Source organism: Elgaria multicarinata, chromosome 6 (genome assembly GCF_023053635.1).
Source record: "Elgaria multicarinata webbii isolate HBS135686 ecotype San Diego chromosome 6, rElgMul1.1.pri, whole genome shotgun sequence".
Lineage (NCBI taxonomy): Eukaryota > Metazoa > Chordata > Lepidosauria > Squamata > Anguidae > Elgaria > Elgaria multicarinata.
Genome location: NC_086176.1, coordinates 86,512,211 through 86,534,365, shown reverse-complemented (window position 1 = coordinate 86,534,365; position 22,155 = coordinate 86,512,211). Strand labels below are relative to the sequence as shown.

Genomic DNA, 22,155 nt, shown 5'->3' with positions numbered 1-22,155 from the left:
ATGTTGTTTAAAAAACAAAATTTTAAGAATGGGACTATGCGAAGCAGCTAAATTGTTCACCATCTTAATATATAGGACTTACCTCTCCTTTACTTTCTGCCCCTTTCCCCAAGTTTGGGACTGAAAACTCTTTGGAGCTTTGCCGACTCTTAAGGGACCTTTGTATGTTCATAGCACTGACCGAATAGCAATAACAATAGCCAGTAACACCAGGTCTCTCTCCAGCGCTCCCCATTCCCTTCTGCTCTTACGTTTGCATGCATTTCCTTGCTGACAGAATCCATTGGGGTTGCACTGTTTGTTCCACCTCTTTCTAAACCCTCAAGTTGACAGAGCTTGCAATCTGCACATGAATCCTTTAAACTGGGGAGTGTAGCAGAATAAAAGAAAAGAATGGTTGAGAAGTCTGCTGTCTGAATTTTCTTTTGTTTATATGAGATATGATATTTCTGTATTCACCACCATCACTGGTCAATGAATGTGGGTGTCTTCATTCTTTTCAGCAAAGGAAATCCAATGCTCTTTTTTCCTGTTTTTCCTTCCCAGGTTTTGGTTCATTAAACTTTTACTCTTGGCAGCCATGTGCTCAGGAGCTTTCTTCATTCCAGACCAGGATACCTTTCTTAAAGGTACAGACTTTAACAGAATTGCCATATGTTTTTCTTCATGGGTCTCCATTTACGGCACATAACTTGTGAAGTGAAATTGGTTGTAGAGAAGACTGTCACACCACAGCCCTACTAGTATTGATATATGAGAGAGAAACAGCCATTGAACGGTGACTTGTTTTCCCAGGAGGAAATGGGTAAGATGAGCAGGCGTGGAGCAGCCATGTTCAGAGCATGGAGTGGTCATCTTCGCTCCAGATGTTAATAATAAACCGAAACAGGGAAGGGAAGTGTGAGATATAAGAGTGTAGGAAGAAACTGGTGAAACAAAACTCATGCACTATCAATGAAAATTATCCACAGATCTGGAGGAAAATATTCTTACAAGGCCCAGCACGATTCCCTTGTGTTAACATGAAAGAGAACCATTATAAAATACTATACCAACACTATCTGACCCCTAACTGACTGAGTCATATTTACAAGAACTGTGAAGATCAGTGTTGGCAATGTGCAACTGATAAAGCTAATTTGATGCATATTTGGTGGGAGTGCCCTCTAATCAACCATTTCTGTGGGGAAATTGTACATGCAATATCTACAATTATACATATCTCTGTATCCTGCGACCCTCTAACAGTCTTGCTTGGTTACGTAGAGGAACAGATAGACCCCATTTATAGAGAAATGGTTCAGAATCTCTTGATTGCTGCAAGATTTTGGTTGCCAGAAACTGGAGGAGTAATGATATCCCCACGCTAAAAGAATGGCTGTGCAAAGTCTGGAAAGTAGCAGAAATGACCCGGCTAACCAAATATGTTCATCTAAGAGATGGAAGTCCAAAAACTGCTCGTTTGTCCAATGCTTGGCACCCTTTCATTGTCTATATGAGAGACAGATATAATTTAGACATCAATAGATATAACTGTTACTCCCTGTTATAGCTTAACCAAAGGAGGAAGCTTATGAATGTACTCCCCATAACCTCTACAGTCGGCACCACTTTATACCTTTGTTAATTTTAAAATCTGTTGATGTTAAATGCTATTGTGGCTTTTTAATTACTAATTTTGAAAGAAAATCGATTCTCAACTTTTGGTTGCTCTTATTTAAAGAACTGCTATTGGATATGAATGAATGATGTAAAGACTTTGATTTTTTAATTCAATGAACTCCTACAGTTAAACTCTAGGAATACTTTAGTAGATGACTGTTCCAAGCTGTTGTGTTTCATTTGGATTCTGTATATGAAACTTCTGATGTATGATTTATGAATGCTAAAATGTATATATTAAAATTAATTTTAAAAAGAAAAGAAAATTAAAGCTGCAAATACATTTGAAAATACTACAGTGCGATTAAAACATTTTCTTTCCCCCCCCCCCGCCCCACTCCACCCTCAAGCTGTCAGACTAAGGGTGCAATCCTATGCTTAATGGCTGGGGAATGCTGGGAGTTGTAGGGCTTTTTTGCTGTCTAAACATGCATAGATTGCCATTAATCCCCAATTTTGGGTGCAAAGTGGACTCAGTGCAAAGTGCACTTACAAGTGATACATACGCAGATTACAGACACTCTTTGCTGTGTCTCCTCGAAACACTGAGAAGCAGCAATAACAAGAGCTATACTTGCAACACGAACATTTCACTCCATGTTCTCTTCTCTTGGTATCATTGTGGATGATATAGGCCACTTGGCATGTCACCCTTCAGTAGGAAGACACTCAATCTCTATCAATCTCTTACAAAGTTCCAGTTGTGGAAACGCAACCCATGCTTATGCATGGGCTCAACGGCCCTAGAAAGTAGAAGGTAATTAGCGCTGCAACAGTTAACAATACATTTGCACTATGTGCCAACTCAAGCAGGCAAAAATATTATGTCCTTTTTTATCATCGCGTCATCTTACCTGAGCCAAGCTATCCCTAGTTTAAAATAGCTCTTCTAAAAGAGGATATCCCTTTTTCATTCCCAATTATCTCTCAGGAAACAGGGCTAAAACCCAATTAGCAACTTGGGCAAAAATCAAACCAGGAGCTCAAAAACAAAGGACCAAGCTGTACAATATGTTAAAATTTACCAGTTAAATTCATGGTTTGTATTTGCATTTTTGGTGGAATTGGGAGGGCATGAACTGTGGTGAAGAATGGAAAACCTGATCCAGATAAAATCCTGATGGGGAACTGTTAATCCATTCCACCCAGGCTGTTAACCTCCCCCTTGAAAAGCTGCTATATGCCTCAGTAAGGAAGTTGCTATTGGTGCTATTAGGGATTTTCATTGGGACTGCAGCAAAAGTGGAAAGTGTTACTTCTCCCCAGTACCTACCATGATTCTACTCTAGGTGACCCCTTTAAAAATCATGCAAACCAGTGTGGTGTAGTGGCTAAGGTGTTGGACTGGGAGTTGGGAGATCCAAGTTCTAGTCCCCACTCAGCCATGGAAACCCACTGGGTGACTTTGGGCCAGTCACAGGCTCTCAGCCCAAGCTACCTCACAGGGTTGTTGTTGTGAGGATAACATGGAGAGGAGGAGGATTATGTATGCTGCCTTGGGTTCCTTGGAGGAAAAAAAGTGGGATATAAATGTAATAAATAAATATTTAAAACAATGGGTAGTTTTTAAAAATAATATGATGATGGAGCACTTGCAATTCCAGAATGCCCCCTGCCCTTCTCTAAAAGACCATATCAGAGTTGCACAAATGCAGCCCCTCTGCTCACTTTTCCCGAAAAGATGTGTGTTAATATATGAATGCTTGGCTACTGCATGATGTATGAAGCCTTCTCCCACCTTGTTGCTGTATTAGAAATATGTGTTCTTTGTATGAGTAAGGTACACATTTGCACTCAGTAAAACTACTGAGTGCAGGAGAAATGAGTCACTTGGGAATGTGTAAAAATGTTGGTATGTCAAGCTTGATATGATTAGCTCAGTCATTGTACAGCTGTACTACATTGCAGGAATTAGTGTTTGTTCTGTTTCTCATGTGGAACAATTAAACCAAACTGCATTTGATCTAGTACTGCTAAAAGACAGGAGCAATTGCAGTTAAAGGCTCCTGCAATTCTGTTAGTTTCCAATTTGATGACATCAAGTAGTTCAAAATTAGATTTCTTGCAGAGCTTCCATTTCATTACTGTAAGAACTTGTGTCTGCAGCAGTATCTGAACAACAGTTCCTACTAATTAAGATAATTTGCTGCTGTCATAAATGCTAGCAGATGGCAATATCCAAACCATGTAGGAAGAGGGAAATGCAAGATAGCATAGTGCAATGTAATCTTAGACCTTAGATATGAAGGTGCTTTTATTAACTAGTTTTAACTTCTGAACTTTAAAGACATACACACTTTTCAAACCTCAGCTTTCTAAGTTAAAACATTTGTAAAGCAGTGGCAAGATGTCAGATGAATTGCCCTTAAAACTTAATTTCCCAAAAATATAAATAACAGAAAAATGAGAGCTTGCTTAAAGTTGATAGTTACAGTTCTCTTACCATTGAGATGTCCATGCTCATTCAGTTCACTGGCTGGTGACTTGAAAGTAAGCCAGTCACATTGGCACAGCACAGGTTTATTTTATTTATTTATTGAAAACATATCTCACCCTATATCATTAAGATCTCAGGGCGGTGTACAAATAAAAGCATATATAAAACAATAAATATACACAGCTAAAAACAAATTAAACTATAATCCAAGTTAAAACAATATTTAATTTAAAAGCAGTAAAACAATGTGCCATCTTAGTGAATTTAACCATTAAAAGCTTTGTTAAAAAGCCATGTTTTCACTTGGCGCCGGAATAAAATCAGCGTTGGCGCCAGTCGGGCCTCCAAGGGGAGGGCATTCCACAGTTGGGGTGCCACAACAGAGAAAGCTCTCTCCCTTGTCCCATCATAGCGAATGTGTGGTGCTGGTGGGATGCGGAGAAGGGCTCCTCCAACAGGTCTCAGGCAGGCATATATAAGGAGAGGTGCTCCCTCAAGTATCGAGGTCCCAAGCCGTTTAGGGCTTTAAACGTCATTACCAACACCTTGAATTCCGACCGGAAGCATATAGGCAGCCAGCAGTCTAGCTGCAGCATTTTGCACTAGCTGCAACTTCCGAATCATCTTCAAGGGCAGCCCCACGTAGAGTGCATTGCAGTAGTCTAATCGGGAAGTTACCAGTGCATGCACTACTGTGGCTAGGTTGTCCCTGTCCAGGAAAGGCCGTAGCTGGCGGATCAAGCGAAGCTGACCCCAAGTACTCCATGCCACGGAGTCCACCCGGGCCTCCATTGACAAAGATGGATCTAGAAGTACTCCCAAGCTACGTACCTGCTCCTTCAGAGAGAGCGCCACCTCATCCAGAACAGGTTGCTTACCCAATTCCCGGACTCAGGAACCACCAATCCACAGAGCTTCCGTCTTATCAGGATTCAGCTTCAGTTTATTGGCCCTCATCCAGCCCATTACAGCCTCCAGGCACTGGTTCAGCACCTTTACAGCCCCAGCTGACTCCAATGACAAGAAGTAGAGCTGAGTATCATCAGCATACTGATGGCACCCAGGACACATAATAAATCTTAACTACACTGTGCTTTCTTCCTGTTGAATAAACTGATACAAGTCATAAAAAAACACTCCACTGGCTGCCAATTAGTTTCTGGGCAAAGTACAAAGTGTGGGTCATTACTTTTAAAGCCCTACATGGTTTGGGTCCAGCTTACCTGCGGGATTGCCTTCTCCCATACAGTCTGCCCTGCACTCATGTCCTCTGGGAAGAACTTACTCATAGAATCATAGAATAGCAGAGTTGGAAGGGGCCTACAAGGCCATCAAGTCCAACCCCCTGCTCAATGCAGGAATCCACCCTAAAGCATCCCTGACAGATGGTTGTCCAGCTGCCTCTTGAATGCCTCTAGTGTGGGAGAGCCCACAACCTTTGGCTGACAACTGTTACCTAGAGGACCTTTTCTTCTGTCACCCCAGATTGTAGAATGGCCTGCTGGAGGAGATAAATTAACTCTCTCTCTCTCTGAATTTAAGACAGCTTTAAAGACTAGCCTGATGTGTTGATTTGTTGTACTAATGTTGTTCCACGCTTCGATCCAAAGGGAGAAGCGGGTAAGAAATTGATGATGATGATGATGCAGATGCCTAGGAAATCTGACCAAGCTTATAACCACTCTCAGTTTTTGTTTATGCCTATAATATAGTTGGAACATGTTCTGAATACTTTTAAAATGTGAAGGTATAAGCTGCATCACAGATTGTTCATGCAAACGTGGCCCAGGAAACAGATGCTGGTTAGAGTGTACGTTATCTGTTTCTATGATTTTTATCTTGAACATACTGTTAATCTAGATATTGGATTTGTCTTTCGTGAAGTAAATGAAAATACATTGTAGATGTTTTTGGAAACAGTGTGAATACAAGTATGATTCTACCCTTTGGGTGAGAATGCAGTAAATGCATATAAATTTGTAACTGGGGAAAACTATCCAGTTTCCATCACAAGGCTTGGGTGGTTTTATAAAGGCCTTTCTACCAATAGTTGCATGATTTAATGCTAAGGTGAATTGAAAAGTCCACAGGGCTTTTGCTTTTACACTACTTTATCCTACCACAGATACACAGTTTCTGAACACAAGGTTATGATTGCAGCCTCTTTGTGATTGCAGCCTCTTTGCAGTGTTGACAATTGTGGAATTGGCTTGTAGAAAAGTTTATGGACCAGCACAGATTTGCCAAATATGATTTGTGAGCAAGTGTTTGTTCCTTTTCATAAATCAATTTGATGACAATTTCAGTGACTTGATTGCTGAAAAGAACTTCCATAGTTGATAAAAGTTATTTATGTAAGTCAAAACTGATAAAGCAAACTTTACCTCTCCTACAGCATGGCGTTTCGTAGGTGCTGCAGGAGGGTTTCTCTTCATCGTCATTCAGCTCATCCTGCTTGTAGAATTTGCACACAAATGGAATAAGAACTGGTGTGTATCCCCTCCCCTCCTCCTCACTTTCTAAATATGCGTGTTATATATAATCTGCCAAGAGCAGATGTATTCTAATTAGTTGTAATTACTGTGTTTGATTAATTGATCTACTTCTTTACTTTTACTTTTACTTTTCTTTTTGCAGCAGGCATTCACGTTTAGTCTGGGATTTGGTTATCTGTATAGATCTTTCACATACTGTTTATTAAATGTGGTTATTTCTTACTTGACTCTCAACGTTTTCAAGTATTCCCCTTATACGAGTTGCTGGAGAAAATGGGAGGTGGGCATTTTTACACTCATATCCTGCTTTGTGGGCTTTCCATTGGCATTTGGTTGGCCACCGTGGGAACAGAATGCTGGATTAGCTAAATGTTTGGTCTGACCCAACATGGCCTGTCTTACGTTCTTATTGCTGGCATAATGCTTGACATGCCTGGTGCAGCAATATCTCCATTAGTCTTTTTAGCTACACATGAGTCAGAAAGGCATTAATATGATAAGAGAAAAGAATGTAAACCTGATGAGATTTCTTCATGGTTCTCAGAGGCTGGTGAACAGTATTGCCTTTCTTGATGTATTCTTCCATGAATTCTCAGTCTTTAATGTAGTGGTTATCCTTATGTCAAGAGTTTTCCCAGATATGTTCTGCACTTTGGTCTTCTTCATTCTGTCAAAACTAAACTCATTTTCATGGACCAAAGCAATGCTGTTTTCTACCCTTGAAAGTTCATCCTGGTGCTGATCCCAGGTTATTAGGCCGATATGCCTCTAGGCCTGGATCACATCAGTTTGTGAATCCTGTACATATCAAGCCTCGAATTATAAAGATAAGGCATCTTTCTTTTTAGAAATGACCACTGTATGATTTTAAAATTTATTTTATTTAATTTACTACATTTCTATACTGCCCAGTAGCCAAAGCTGTGGTTCATGAAAGTTAAAATCCCAAAATACAACATGATGAAATATAATACCTTAAAAAAATTTAAACAGAATAAAACCAGAGTAAAAGCCAGTAGCAGTGTAAATATCTAAACACGTTTAAAAACAACGTTGAAGGACTAAAAAGTCTGGGAAAGTATAAAGGGTTTCACCTGGCACAGAAAAGATCAGTGTAGGCACCAGATGAGACTCTTTGCGGAGAGCATTCCACAGCCAGGGTGCCACCACTGAAAAGATCCTCCCCTTAGCAGCCACCAGCATCACGTCATTTGGCACATTAAGCAATATAAATAGAACAAATTTCATGCTATATGAACTAACCTCAGAATAGGTTGCATCTTAAGGCAATGGCTCAGAATAACTCATTTATATTTTCTCCAGCCTAACATATAATTTGCTTTGCTTTCCCAAACAGGACATCTGGCACAAAGCACAATAAACTCTGGTATGGCTCCTTAGCTCTTGTGACCCTTGCATTGTACTCAATTGCTGTTGGAGCTCTGATTGTGATGGCTGTCCTATACACTCGTGCTGATGGCTGTACATTTAACAAGATCCTGCTTGGCGTCAATGGTGGCTTGTGCTTGCTTATTTCAATGGTAGCCATCTCACCCTGTGTCCAAAACCGTAAGCAACCTTTTTGTTATTGTTGCTCTTAATCTGTTTTAGCTGGAATTACTAGTCACTTCCGTGCAATAATTGAACCTCAGTATTTTTCCATTAGAATCCTGTGTGTGTTTGTGACTGGTCCATTTTTCCTAGGCTTGGACCCAGCAGCTAAATCCTCCTTGTGCAGCAAAAACTACCAATACCTGCTGTCATTTCTGAATGCCTATCCACATAAGCCCTGCTGCGTGGTCATTAGTTCGCACCATTGGTGTGATTCAATGGTATGTCCTGTTCTGCCATCTGTATTTAGGGAAGGAACTGTAGCGCAGCTATAGAACATATATTTTACATGCAGATAAACCCAAGCTTCAATCTCAATTAAAAAGGCGGTGGGGGGGGGGAGAGATCAGATAGCAGGCGATGTGAAAGACTTTCTTCCTGAAAGCCTGGAGACCCACTGACCTGGTTCACACAACATAACCCATGGTGAGTTTTCAGCCATGTTTGTTTCAGGATGGCTTGTTGTTATATCCAAACCTCAGTGTGGTTTGCTAACCATGCACAAGCCATCCTCAGAACCATTGGGTTATTGGTGGGTTATTTTCAGAGTGGCTTGTCATGACATGTGAACTCAGCACAATGGCTTCTGTGTGGCTTGTTAGAAAGGGTACAGAGCCACCTGGCAAGTGCAGCAAAGAACTCCTCGTAACATCAGTAATGATATTCTCTCCCTATTATGTCTTGAAATTACACTACTCAACTTACTCCTCTACTTTGTCACCTCCCTAGACAGTGACGCCTTTCCCCCCCAAAAAATCCGCTAGATTTGCACAAATATAACTTCTTGTTTTTTAAACTTTTGTGAAGGTTTGTGCAAATTCACTAAAGTTACATTTGTGCAAATCTCCCCAAGGTGAAAAAACTCTGAAATTTGCGCAAGTCTCCTCGAAAGTTTTTTTGTTTTGGTTTTTACGAAATAAACTATTCCACTCCTGATCATCTATCAAGATAATGAGCAAACAAACAACCCATTGTGGTTTATTGTGACATGTGAATCAGCCCCCTATCAGTCAAAGTAGATGGTAAAGATGAGTAGTAACAAAGATACCAATTCACATAATGAGGCCTTTCACGTATTATTCTGTATGAGTGTGTGTGTAATTTTTTTTCGGCACCTCTTTCATTTTGAAGGACTGAAATATATTTGTGTGTCAAAGTGAGGTTTTAAGTTCAGAGCTCCTCTTGTCCATTTATGTCTCTCAAGATCTGTTTCATTTATTTACAAAATTTGTATGCTGCTCCATATCTGAATCAGATTCCAGAGCAGTGAACATAAATATTAAAAGAGTAAAAGATACAAAAATTAAAACACCATTATTATACTAAAAACACACAGAATACCAATAAAAATCTTGGCTTTCTGAAATAAAACTGTTTTCAGAAGATGCTGGAAACAACACAGTATTGGTACCTGCCTGACCACCAGGGGCAGGGAGTTCCACAGAAAGGGGCCACCATGCTGAAGGCTGTTCTCCTGATGGACTCCAATCAGGCAGTAGGTCCATGTGGAACCACCAGGAGCATGCCCTCTGATGACCTCAGTGACTGGCAGGATGGTAATCAAGAAGTACTTTGTCCAAGTCATCCAGCTGCAGCAACTGAACCTGTTTATCCACTTAAGCCTTTAATATTAGCCTCGATAACAGGAAAATAAATAAATTCAAAGATGGAAATGAGTTGGGGTAATTTAGGAATTTCCCCCATTTTGATGGTGAAAGACTCCTTCCATTGGAGAAGGGAAACTTTGGATCCAATCCACTGAACATTCTTCTTTTGTAAATAGAAACTTTCTCAGTCTATAAAAATGTCATCATTTTATTTTTTTATTTTTTATTATAGGTCAGCCACATTCTGGCTTGTTGCAATCAGGTATTATCAGCTGCTATGTCATGTATCTCACCTTATCATCTCTTTCAAGCAAACCACCAGAAATTAGTAAGTTACTTCAAAACAGATTACCTGGACTTGTAATTGTTGGCACTATGTAAATAAATAAGGATCAAAGTGAGTCTTGGGATCAGCACAATTTCAACCATGCCACAGTACAGCTCCTATGTTGATGATCATCAACAATAACAACATTTCTATACTGGCCAATAGCCAAAGCTCTCTGGGAAATTTACAAAAGGTAGAAATTGGCTTAACCACATGGAATGAACCATTTGGTATTTCATTGGCTATTGCACTGCAGGGTAATGTCAAAACCAGGCCTAAGTCCTCAATCCAGAAATGCATATTTTATATATTCCACTCTTTTATTCTGATTGGGTGACTTCAAACACAATTTGTAATGTGATGAAGGGAAATAGTTTTGAAGAAAAACAAGTGCAACCAGCAACAAAATACTCCAGCATGGAATGTTCCTGTATCAGCCAACCTTTTCCATGATACTCTGTTCCATTGCTCTCGTTTTTTACAAATGCCATCCCAACAGGATGCTGGAGCACTATCTTCACTGTTAGGGAGGCTCAGTACCTATTTGGGCACTATATAATAGAAATATTGTAGTCCCTGCACCTGCAGTCCCACAGATATACCTACAAGCAACAGTATTCTAACTGCTAATAAGTGGATCTCAGCTTCATTCAAACTGGAATGCTATCCCAGAGTATGTTTCAAGACATAGATCTGACTGATGCTGTTCTATATTTACACTAAGAATGTGGGATTGCTTCAGCTCATGCATTTTGTAAGGCTTACAGAAAGGAAGAGGAGAAATAGCTAAAATAAGGAATTATAGTGATGGTTAGAATAGTTTTTTGAAGTTTTGGAATAGACCTTTTAATCAACATATTGATGGAAATAAGTAGCATTTTGAATGTTTAATTTTGTCTGGACTTTCCTTCTGTTTGAATATTTAGCAATTGCAATAGCTTTATTGCAATTCTGTTCGAATATTTTAGCAATTGCAATATGAAGTATTATAATATTTTATTTGGAAGATGTTACCTAATATGCTAATGGTTATATTTTTTGAGGGTATTATATCAGTATTTGGAGAAAGCTAAAATAAGAAAGGAATTGAAAGTATTTTGATGTAGAGTGTAAGGGGTGAGTGATGTAAGGGATGTAGTTCTTTAGATCTTACAATTGGGGTGCTGGTGCAGAATCAATCAATAAATAAATCAAACAATAAAAAGAAAGAACAGCAGCAAGTTGGGCCTTTGCATTGATTTCTTTAGATATGGCTCTCTTTCAGTATAATGCACATTTGATTTTCTTTATTTTAAAATATATTATAGTACATCAATATATTGAGTTATATCCAATTAACCCCTCCCTACAATGGAACAGCTTCTGTCAGTGAAATGGGGAGGGGTGATTTTCCCTCTACCCCAAACCCCACCCCCCACCCCCAGCAAACCCTCAAAATCTTATTTGGCAGATTGGGGATATTCTGGAGCAGATAGGAGGCATAGGGGGCTGCAGGGGAAGGAGAGGGGGGAATCATGTTTCCCAACCCGAAATAATAACTGAACTATAAGATGAGTGAAGCTAATTGTAGATTTTGGACTGTGTTTTAAGTCCTAGATGAAAATCTGAACAACATCACAATCTGTGCACCTGATTTTGGCCATGAGCTGCCAACGGATGAAAAATTGGTGACTGGACTGGGAACTGCCATTTTATTCTGTTGCATTTTATATTCTTGGTATGTCTTGAGTTGCAGTTATAATGTAATATACAAGTAATTGAGTATATTTACCAAAAAAAATGTATCACTTTACTTCTGAGAGGGCAGTAATAATTTGACATAATCCCCCAGTAGCTTGATGTGTATTAAATTTAAAGCAGAGGTCATAAAGTAGTATGACAATGGAACCAGTTACCTAGGGAGGTTGTGGACTCTCCCACACTAGACGCATTCAAGAGGCAGCTGGACAGCCATCTGTCAGGTATGCTTTAGGGTGGATTCCTGCATTGAGCGGGGGTTGGACTTGATGGCCTTATAGGCCCCTTCCAACTCTACTATTCTATGATTCTTTAAGGAATTTGTAGATTGCTTGATTGTGAAACTACAATTTAAAGAATCAGTAATGTAAGAAGTCTCCAACTGTATCCTTGGGTCAGCACAGAGGTGCTGATACAAGAGTCGATGATACAGTATTAGTTGAGTTTAATTACAATCTGTTAAGTGGAGCTTACCATTGGTATTTTAATAGAAAAAACTAAAAGACTGGGTTTGGATGACACAATAGTCAATGGTTGATTAAATAGTCCACCATTGCTTAAATAGTCCACCATTGACTATTGTGTTGTCTGTCAAACCTTTTCCATGTAACAGTTGTGGAAATGATCAGTGGTGTGCATTGACCTTCTGCACAGTGGTTGATTATTGTGTCATGTGGCAGGCTCTGTTGACTATTTCACGTGCCTACAGAGTCGCGAGGCAAGAGTGGCAGAAACCCCTGCGCTCTTGCCCAGTGGGGCTCTGTGAGCATGTGTCAGCCGTCCCAGGACATGCATGGGGTGCTGCTCATTGTGCCATCCCTGGATGGGGCACTGCAATCAGCTCCCCACATTCTTTCCTAGACGTGCACATGCCATCCCTGAGGGGGGTCACCACAATATGCAGCTCTGCACGTGTTCCCAGGGATGTGCACATCGCATCCCTGGGTGGGGCAGGGCACCCGCGATTATGAAAGGACTTCTCCTGCTGTTTAACATTACACATCAAGCCACAGGAGACATTCTTCCCCCCCCCCCTTGCAATCGACATCAATATTGGGTTGGGGATGGCAGGAGAGCTCCTCCCACCACCACCTCGACCCCATATCTAAATGGAACTAAGGGACGGGGGGGGGGGAACATCTCTCCTGCTTCTGACAGCTGTAGGAGAGATCCTTGCACCACCACCTACCCACCCATTCTTTGGGGAGAAGGGGTGGGTGACACTGCAAGGATCTCTCTTGCAGCTGTCAGAAGCAGGAGAGATACTTCTGCCGCCCCGCATCACCCCACTATCCATTTGGATATGGGGTTGGGGGGTATGGAAGGAGCTCTCTTGCCATCCCCCCAACCTCATATCAAAACAGATTGCGAGGGGGCGAAGTATGTCTCTTGCAGCTTGACATATAATGTCAAACCACGGCAAAAATCCTTCCGCCGGTCATAGGGCCCTGCCTCACCCAAGGATGGCACATCCTCTGAGAATCCCCCTTCATGCTGGGTCCTGTCAGTGGGGATTCTCCTGGGAACCAGTGCCGCTATTCAGTGGGGAAGGCAGAGAGGGGTGGGGGTGGGCAACAGTCAACCATGTGTTAATAGCCAACTCCATGGATGATTATTTGGGGGGGGGGTACTCCCAAGACAAGATGATAATAGTCATCCGTGGAGTTCTGTTAACACATGGTCAATTATTGTATTGTCCGAACACAACCAAAGTGTTTACATAGGCAAATAATAGTGGTGTACTTTTCCCCCCTTGGATTGGGGCTATATGCCCTCTCTCTCAAATGATGTGAATAAGTGACAGATAGCTCTCTAAAATAGTGCAAAATCTGTATAATTGAGGATTTCATCCAACATTATTATTATTATTATTATTATTATTATTATTATTATTATTATTATTATTATTATATTATTATATTATTATTATTTTATATAGCACCATCAATGTACATGGTGCTGTACAGAGTAAAACAGTAAATAGCAAGGCCCTGCCGCATAGGCTTACAATCCAGTCTTTATAGGAACTTGAAGGGTCACCTCATTCATTCATTCATTGTTTCTCCACATGGGGAATCCCTAGGCATCTAGCTATGTTGAGGAAGCACCCTCTGCCCTGGTGCATCCCTTAATACACCACCATTTGACCGGTTTGTTTCAGCCACTGTGCTCAGGCAATTTGCTATTGGGAAGTACTGGTAGTATCCATGGAAACACTGGTTGCAGCAGAATTCAGTTTTCCACAAAATGTGCAACTTCCATGAAACATGGCTTTTGGGCTCTTTAAGAACTCCTCTGTTCATAGTTTCCAGAAATGATGTCTCTTGTTATCCATTCCGCTTGATCCATTTCTATTTTCCCATTTGTTTCTAGTTTGACCTCAACAACACGTGCAAGTTCTGAAGCACTGAGGGGAATATATGCCACACCAGAAACTGAAGTGAGCCAACATTTCCTTTTGTAGTGTAACCTGCCTGAGCCAAGCGTGGATTCTCTCTTGGGGATAGTTCCACGTTCTAATTCCTCTTCCCCTCCATACACAATGATTGGGTTCGGATGCCACGATAGTCTATGGTCACTTTAATAGTCAACAGTGTGTTATTGTGTCATCTCTCAGGACATTTTCACACCACAGTGGGTTATTCGGTCAAAATAGCCAATGCAAATAACCAACGCTGTACAAAGTTGATTATTTGAACTACTGTTGATTATTATGTTGTTGTGTTGGGCTCCATTGACTATTTCGGCGTACACAGTTGGTTATTTTTGGTGACTACAGAGTTCCCTGGCAAGAGTGACCAAAGTGGCGACTGTTGCTCTAGTCCAGCCAGCAGAATTCGCAATGGCTGATGGGATACCAGTGGGAGGACTGAAGGGGGGGAGAGGGGGAGATGTGTCAGTCAAACACTGTTGACTAATAGTCAACTCAACTCTGATCCTAATCTACACCACAGTTGATTATCATGTCGTGTGGGGAGTACCCCCTAAATAGTCACCCATGGAGTTGACTGTTAACACATGGCTGACTATTGTGTCATGCAAACACGGCCATTGCATCTCAGATATGTCCGATAAGTCTTTGTATTTCCATCTTGCTCTGATGCATATGGAAAATCTATTAGGGAAAAGATTCATTCTTGGAGTGCACTGCTGCCCTCACTGCCAAGTTGGTTGCACTAATAGAAGATCTGATATCAGTTCAATTTAGGGTATTTTGAGATGGTGGCTTCACCGGTCGCTGTAGAAGTGTCACCAGCCAAGAAAGTACTTGAAAGGGGCGGCACTTCCTAGTGTGGGGCTCTGGCACAAACATACCTCGCTTAGCATATGTCATTGCTCCGCTGCCAGTTTTGACCTTCTAGTTCATTTGGACTAGCAGTAGTCTTCATTGTTGGATGTGTGATTTAGCATGCTTGTCACTTGCAAACAGCAGGGTCAAGAAGCACTCTTAGTGTGTTGATTCTTCTTTTGCTGAGCGAGGGACAACACAGATGGATTCTGTCTGGGAAGACAGCCCTAGTTGCATGAGAGAGAGCTCAGAACTGCTGCACTACAGTCTACCAAAATAGAATTACTTTTAGATCATTTGCTCCCAAAGAGCACTACAAGAACCATTGCATGGAAACATAAAGAAAAGGCTAGCAGCAAGCACCTAATTGTGTGTCTCATTCTTCTCCTTGACAGAGGGACTTTTGTCTTCTGATTAGAAATGTAAACATAATTCTCCAGCTGCATTTGTTAAATAGGGAGCCTTTTTTGCATCTGAACGAAAGACTGTTACTCACATTATGAAGAGCTGTTTACATGCATGCCAACATTGCTAATTGCATCTCTCAAGAATTTACAAGGCCTGAATATCTGATAAATGTGACTGTTACTGAGTTGATATCCGGTACTGACTTGAAAGGCAAAAACTTAGATATTGTTAAACATTCTTCAATTTAAAAATGCGAAGAAACATTTAAGCCAAAGCATGCATAGAATTGACTTTTCTTTCTCAATATAATTAGTTGAAAGGATTTTGTGTCTGTCAGACTATATTCGGGCATGTGGCCCAAAGAGATTTTATTCTTATTCTTTAAAAATAAATATTTAAATTTATATACTGCCCCATAGCCGAAGCTCTCTGGGCGGTTTACAAAAGTTAATAACAGTGGACATAAAAAAAAGTATACAAAATTTAAAACCATCAAAAGAATATAAAAACAACAGTATAAAACAGTATCCATTTTTTAAACAACAACAGTTCTGGGGTCCATTAAAAAACAAACTTCGCATATGTTGTTAAATGCTGTTAAATGCCTGGGATAAGATAAAGGTCTTGACCTGGCGCCGAAAAGATAACAATGTTGGCGCCTGGCAAGCCTCATCGGGGAGATCATTCCATAACTGGGGGGCCACCACTGAAAAGGCCCTCTCCGTTGTTGCCCATATTTAATACAGGTTAATGGCAAATAAAAGAACATTCCTTGTGTTGCCAGTAAAGACTTAATTTCTATAGAAAATACTATTTTAAAAAATGACATGCTTTCTATACCTTAATTTAAATATATAAACTTGTTTAATAATTTGCTGTTTACTTAATATCAGGAAGAATCCAAAATACTTGATTACTTTAAAAAAACAAAAACTGTGGCACTTTGAAAATCTGCATCATAAAATTAGCTTGTGCAATGTTCTCCTCCATAAATGCCCATTTTCTTGCAATCATTGCTGAAGACTAGTTTAATCTCTAAAATATTCTAGATTTGGCTTTTTTACAAATGGAAAGCCTCACCTTTGTGCTGCAATTTTTTTTAATTTTTTTTTAATAATTTTATGTTGGTTTTATTTGTGTTTGTTTCTGTCATGGAAACTGAAGCCTTCTCTTGTTTCTGTATTCGTTCTATAGGTAGCCCGCTGCTGCTTCTGCTGTACTCCTGGTGAAGATGGTAAGAATTTATTCCTTCCTGGAACTCTACTTCTATAAAGACTTACAATATGGTGGGCAACTTGTTGCATGTGGTCCACACAAACATAAGAACATAAGAAGAGCCCTGCTGGATCAGACCCAGGGTCCATCTAGTCCAGCACTCCGTTCACACAGTGGCCAACCAGCCATCGACCAGGGACCAATAAAGCAGGACATGGTGCAACAACACCATCCCATCCATGTTCCCCAGCAACTGGTGCACAGAGGCTTACTGCCTCGAATACTGGAGGTAGCACACAAACTTCAGGGCTAGTATCCATTGATAGCCTTCTCCTTCAGGAATTTATCCAACCCCCTTTTAAAGCCATCCAAATTGGTGGCCATCACTACATCTTTTGGTAGTGAATTCCATAATTTAACTATACTTTGTGTAAAGAAATACTTCCGTTTACTTGTTCTGAATCTCCCACCAATCAGCTTCATGGGATGACCTTGGGTTCTAGTTTTTTGAGAGAGGGAGAAAAATGTCTCCCTATCCACATTCTCCACACCATGCATAATTTTGAACACTTCTATAATGTCTCCCCTTAGCCTCCTTTTTTCCAAGCTAAACAATCCCAGTTGTTGTAACCTTCCCTCATAGGGGAGATTTGTATTTACATTCTGTTGCCTTTGGATGTTTGACATGATTTTGAGAATCCTATTTCTGATTTATTGATCCATTGATTGATTGATTTTTTAAAAAAAGTTGTCCTCATCACTGAATTTTGCAAATGTGGTGGCAAATTTTCTTAGGATCACTCATGAAGATTTAGAAATAGGAAGGTGTATATTTTTAAGAGCCAATCAGTATATTTTAAAATCATTATTGTTAATCCTACTCATATTACTGACAGAAGTAGTATGTTTCACTTTTGGCATTAGGATGGAGTTTGCCCCCTGTCCAGTACCTGCTTATTCCTGTGGGGTGAGGATTTTTTTATTTATTTTATTTATTTAAAGATTTTTATGCCGCCATTCAGCCAAAAAAGGCTCTCACGGCGGCTTACAAAAGTATTTCTTGACAGTCCCTGCCCACAGGCTTACAATCCAAAAGACATGACACAAAAGGAAAGGGGATTGAGAGGGAGGAGGAGGAGGGGGGAAAGGAAAGGAAATTCAGGCACTACAATCTTAGTTGGAAAGTTCAGCAGTTACAGTTGACAGCAGGAGGGAGGGGGGGCTCTCAGCTGGAGCTGGACCCAGGCACGGTGGAGAGGTGCCTGGCTGCTGCTTCCTCCCTCACTGGTGGCCTCTGCAATCAACATGGAAAACCACCTGTTTGGCAGGTGTGGGGAGATTTCCAGTTGTTTTCTTCTCTGGATACAGTTCAAGTAGGGGTAGTTCAGTTGTTTCTACTTGGAGAACTTTCAGCATCTAATAGACTGCAACAACTGAATCATCCTAGCAAGACAAGGAAGGGTGACCTGCCCTGTAAACCCAAGAATGTGTGTAATGCAAATCCTGTAGCACACAACAGCAGAAGCTGTAAACACATGTTAAATGCTCTTAAAACCAAAGATACATAGATACTATATAAAACTTTCTCTTCAAATATCACTCCATTCTATCTTCTCAAAGCCACAGCTATATTTTTTATTTGCTGTGGTGTGTGGAGAAAGTATATACTAACATAAGAAAAGAGGCACACACAACTTAAAATAAAAGTTATGACCACAAAGATGTTAATTACAGGCACAGCTTTAAAAGAAACAGCATAACTGTGGATGGAAAATGGTATGTGCCTTACTTTTTCTGCCATGAGTTGGTGTGGCACATTTTCCCCTAGAATTAATTGTAATAAATTGTACTCTTATGGCAACACCCATGGTGTTCATTTCTGTTGGACACATGCACATTTTCTTTTAGATGTAATCCATTCCACTCCCAAAGGTTTTAACTGCCATCAAGTCATGCTGGGGAGAGAGTGAGGCTCTCTAATATGAGCACATTAAAGCTGTTTTGTTGTGAATTTCCCCACTGTAACTGCTTATTTCAAGCCTGTATCTCAGCATTGTGCTAAAGCTTTTCCTGAGGTAAAATTCTGATTCTTAACTATATTCAAATGAATGAGTTGAAGTATTTAGTGATTTAGGCTTGGTGCAAATCTTAAATATTTGTCTTTGTGCTTTGTTTACACAGGTGATGTTGTAGAGCCTGTTCGCAAAAGGGGTGGCCAGACAGTAATTTATGATGAAAAGAAGACCACTGTGTACAGCTATGCCTATTTCCATTTCGTGTTCTTCCTGGCTTCTCTTTATGTGATGATGACTGTTACCCACTGGTTCCAGTAAGTCTGTTTCTCAAAGTAAAAGCTTTTGACACTGAGCTAGTATGCCATACTGATTTCATGTAAGACAGGGTGTTTGCAATTAAAGCTCACCTTAGCCACAAACCCATTTAGTGTCCTTAGGCAAGCCACTGTTCTTTCAGCCTCAGGTCTCTTCCTTGCAAATACAGGGCTGATAATTCTGGCCTATCTTACAAAGCTCTTGTAAATATCACTCGGATGGTATATGCGCAGGACTTTGAGTGCTTGAAATGTAGTGTATCAGTTATAATATTTGATAGATTATGTGTGCTTCATCTCCCATCTTTGGTAAAGACACCTTGTCTTGATTTGGTTAGCGATAAACTTGGCTTGTGTCAAAGCACAAAAACACATATATGGAACCTCCAGCCTATGACCTGAATTCAGCCTGCCAGAGCTTCTGTGTAGCCTCCAAAGGCCTCCTGAGAGGCCCTCCTCAAAGCTCCACCCCCTACATAGAAGGAAGCCGCATGGGAGAGCAGCTCCCAATAGACTGCCAGCTGATGCAGACTGCTTCATTCTTCCCTTGCGAGGCAAAACAGTTGTTGTATTACAGATTAACAAATCACTGGGATTTCCGTGCCAAAGGAATGAATATGAGCCAATATGATACCATTTTTTAAAAAAAAAAAGTGGTTCCAGGGGTGGGGGGAGATCAGGAAATTACAAATCCCTTCAGCCTAGTTTTTCATCCAGGTAAATTGGTAGAAAACATGGTTAACAGTGCCATCCTGTGTACTCTTACCTGGAATTCAGTAGACTTCTGAGTAAACACAAATAGCATTGCACTATTTAGCTAGAATGATGAAACATGGGGAGGGGAGAGAAGCAGAATCAGCATGGCTTTTGCAAAGCCATCCTTTTAGAACCCTTTGAGTGTCTCAGCAAATGTATTAACAAATCTGTTAACCTCCACTTATTTTCATCATTGTAGTTATGAAAATGCTGCAATTGAAAAATTCTTCGTTGGAACCTGGTCCATATTCTGGATTAAGATGGCTTCTTGTTGGTTGTGTGTCCTCCTCTACCTGTGGACCCTTCTAGCTCCTTTGTGCTGTCCAAGCAGAGGATTCTCAGTGTGAATCTCCTTCTACTACATGTCCAGTGGTTTAGGGAATGGAGAAATAAGTCTGCCTAGCAGCTGTCCTACTACCACTGGTGGTTAGGATACTGCTTTCTCTTTCATATTAAACAACACATTTTGAGACTGTTTTTTAAAAAACTTTTATTTAGATTAGTCTGAAGGAACTCATCTAGTCAAAAGCAGCATCTCAGCCTGGAACCTAAAAAATATGGATACTGCTAAATATCCCAGAATAAGTTTTTTTTTTTTTTTTAAAAGCACCGGTTGAAATTATAGATTGTCTGTTCTGCAGATATTTTATGTTCTTCCTGTACAAAGCAAAATGCCTCTTTGTACATAGGGGAAAGCTTCCTTTCCCCCTTTTCCCCCTGCTCTTGCAGTAAGACTGATGCTGACGTGTTACAGTCCTCACAGACATTGATACCCGCGTCTTTACGATTTTGACTAATAAAGCAAACACTTGTGTAGAATGACAAAATGGAGTTTAAAGTTTGATTGGAATGAAGATACTATCATATCTCCGGAGTTTCTTTTTCTGTATTAGTTGCTCATAGTAAATTATTGCAAGATTATGGAAGAAAGAAATTTGTGGGTATAGAAATATTTATTTATGATATTAATGAAAGGCACCTTTATGAATCACTGGGGTGACATGATGTGGAACCTGAAAATTTGACTGGGATGTGAAACACTGTAAATGTTGGTGCAATTAATTAACAACTATGAGACACTCTGGGAGTAAATGCATCTAATAAAATATTCAGTCCAGGAGCAGAGCAACAAAATGTGAGTTCTGCCTATGGTAACTGAGCTATCTTAGTAAATCTGAGGAGTCTCCTATTTGGCAAGAGTTATTAAGTGAGTACAGTCTGCAATCTACTTAAAACTGTGATTTACTAAAAACTGTAGGACCTAAGAAATCCAGTGAGGATCTGTACCCTGAAGAATAACTGGGGATATTAAACATTATTTCCAGGGAATTTTTTTGTTTTGGTGTATCACTGCTTAGATCCCAGATTTGATCCCTAAGTATGTTTAATGTAATTATTTTAAGTGCAATTGTAGAGACTATAGGGGGGAAAACATAGTTAACATATCCGAGATCTTGAAAAATACATTTGCCTTTCTAACTTCTAATTGGGTTTGGGGACCATGCGTTTCCCATGTCTACCAAAGTCTATTTGGAGATTCCTTCATCATTACAATCAGAAATAAGTTTTTAAAAGTTCCTCTTATGTGTGAGAGGAGTAATGTTGGAAGAGAAAGCTCTTAAGTCTTGAACCATATTAAGGCTGCAATCCTATGCACACTTACATGGAAGTAAGCCCCATAGAATACAACTGGGCTTGATTCTGAGTAAACCTGTTTAGGATTGCACTGTGAATTATTATCTTTGCTCCAGAGGTAAGCTTACTTCAGATGTTAGCATATTGCTTGTTAGTTTTGTAGACACTGGTGTTTCATTTTAAAGTTACCACATGCCAGTCTTTCAGATTAAAAGAAAAGTTTGGCAACCGTTTAGTAATAATGTTCGGGAAGCAGCAAAGTTAGCTGTGGTATCTAGATTGCCCTGTTTCAGTAAAACTTGCCTAAAGTAGTTTCATAGTTTAAAAGTGCATTAGTAGAGATTATGTTGCCTACCTATGTGATGCTCTCACACTTTAGTTATTATGTATTATAGTAATTTCAGCAGCTGCTTTCATTTAATATTTCCAGATAATTGGAGATGGCAGCCATCTGCTGGTGATGGAGGAGTGACAGATGCTAAATGGTTCTTGCATTTTCCTCCACCAGCAAGGACTGAATCAATAGACAGTATCACTTTTCTTATTGCTCAGTTTTTATTTATTTTCTTAATTTATTTTTCCATAGTAAATTTTGCAGGCCTTAGAGCTGTGTGGAGCTGTAGCCATACATGTATAGAGCAACTGC

At 40.1% G+C, this 22,155-nt stretch overlaps 1 protein-coding gene across 1 annotated transcript in view; it reads left to right on the top strand.

The window, feature by feature from the left end:
* Positions 1–20,348, top strand: part of SERINC5 (serine incorporator 5) — a 45,562-nt gene extending 25,214 nt beyond the window's left edge. The window contains exons 4-12 of the mRNA XM_063127983.1: positions 547–629; positions 6,495–6,588; positions 7,952–8,163; positions 10,045–10,140; positions 11,731–11,857; positions 14,251–14,317; positions 16,769–16,808; positions 18,971–19,118; positions 20,074–20,348. Coding sequence (XP_062984053.1) covers positions 547–629; positions 6,495–6,588; positions 7,952–8,163; positions 10,045–10,140; positions 11,731–11,857; positions 14,251–14,317; positions 16,769–16,808; positions 18,971–19,118; positions 20,074–20,221 — 1,015 coding nt within the window. The 3' untranslated portion in view covers positions 20,222–20,348. The remainder of the gene's footprint in view (positions 1–546; positions 630–6,494; positions 6,589–7,951; positions 8,164–10,044; positions 10,141–11,730; positions 11,858–14,250; positions 14,318–16,768; positions 16,809–18,970; positions 19,119–20,073) is intronic.
* Positions 20,349–22,155: the final 1,807 nt, after the last annotated feature.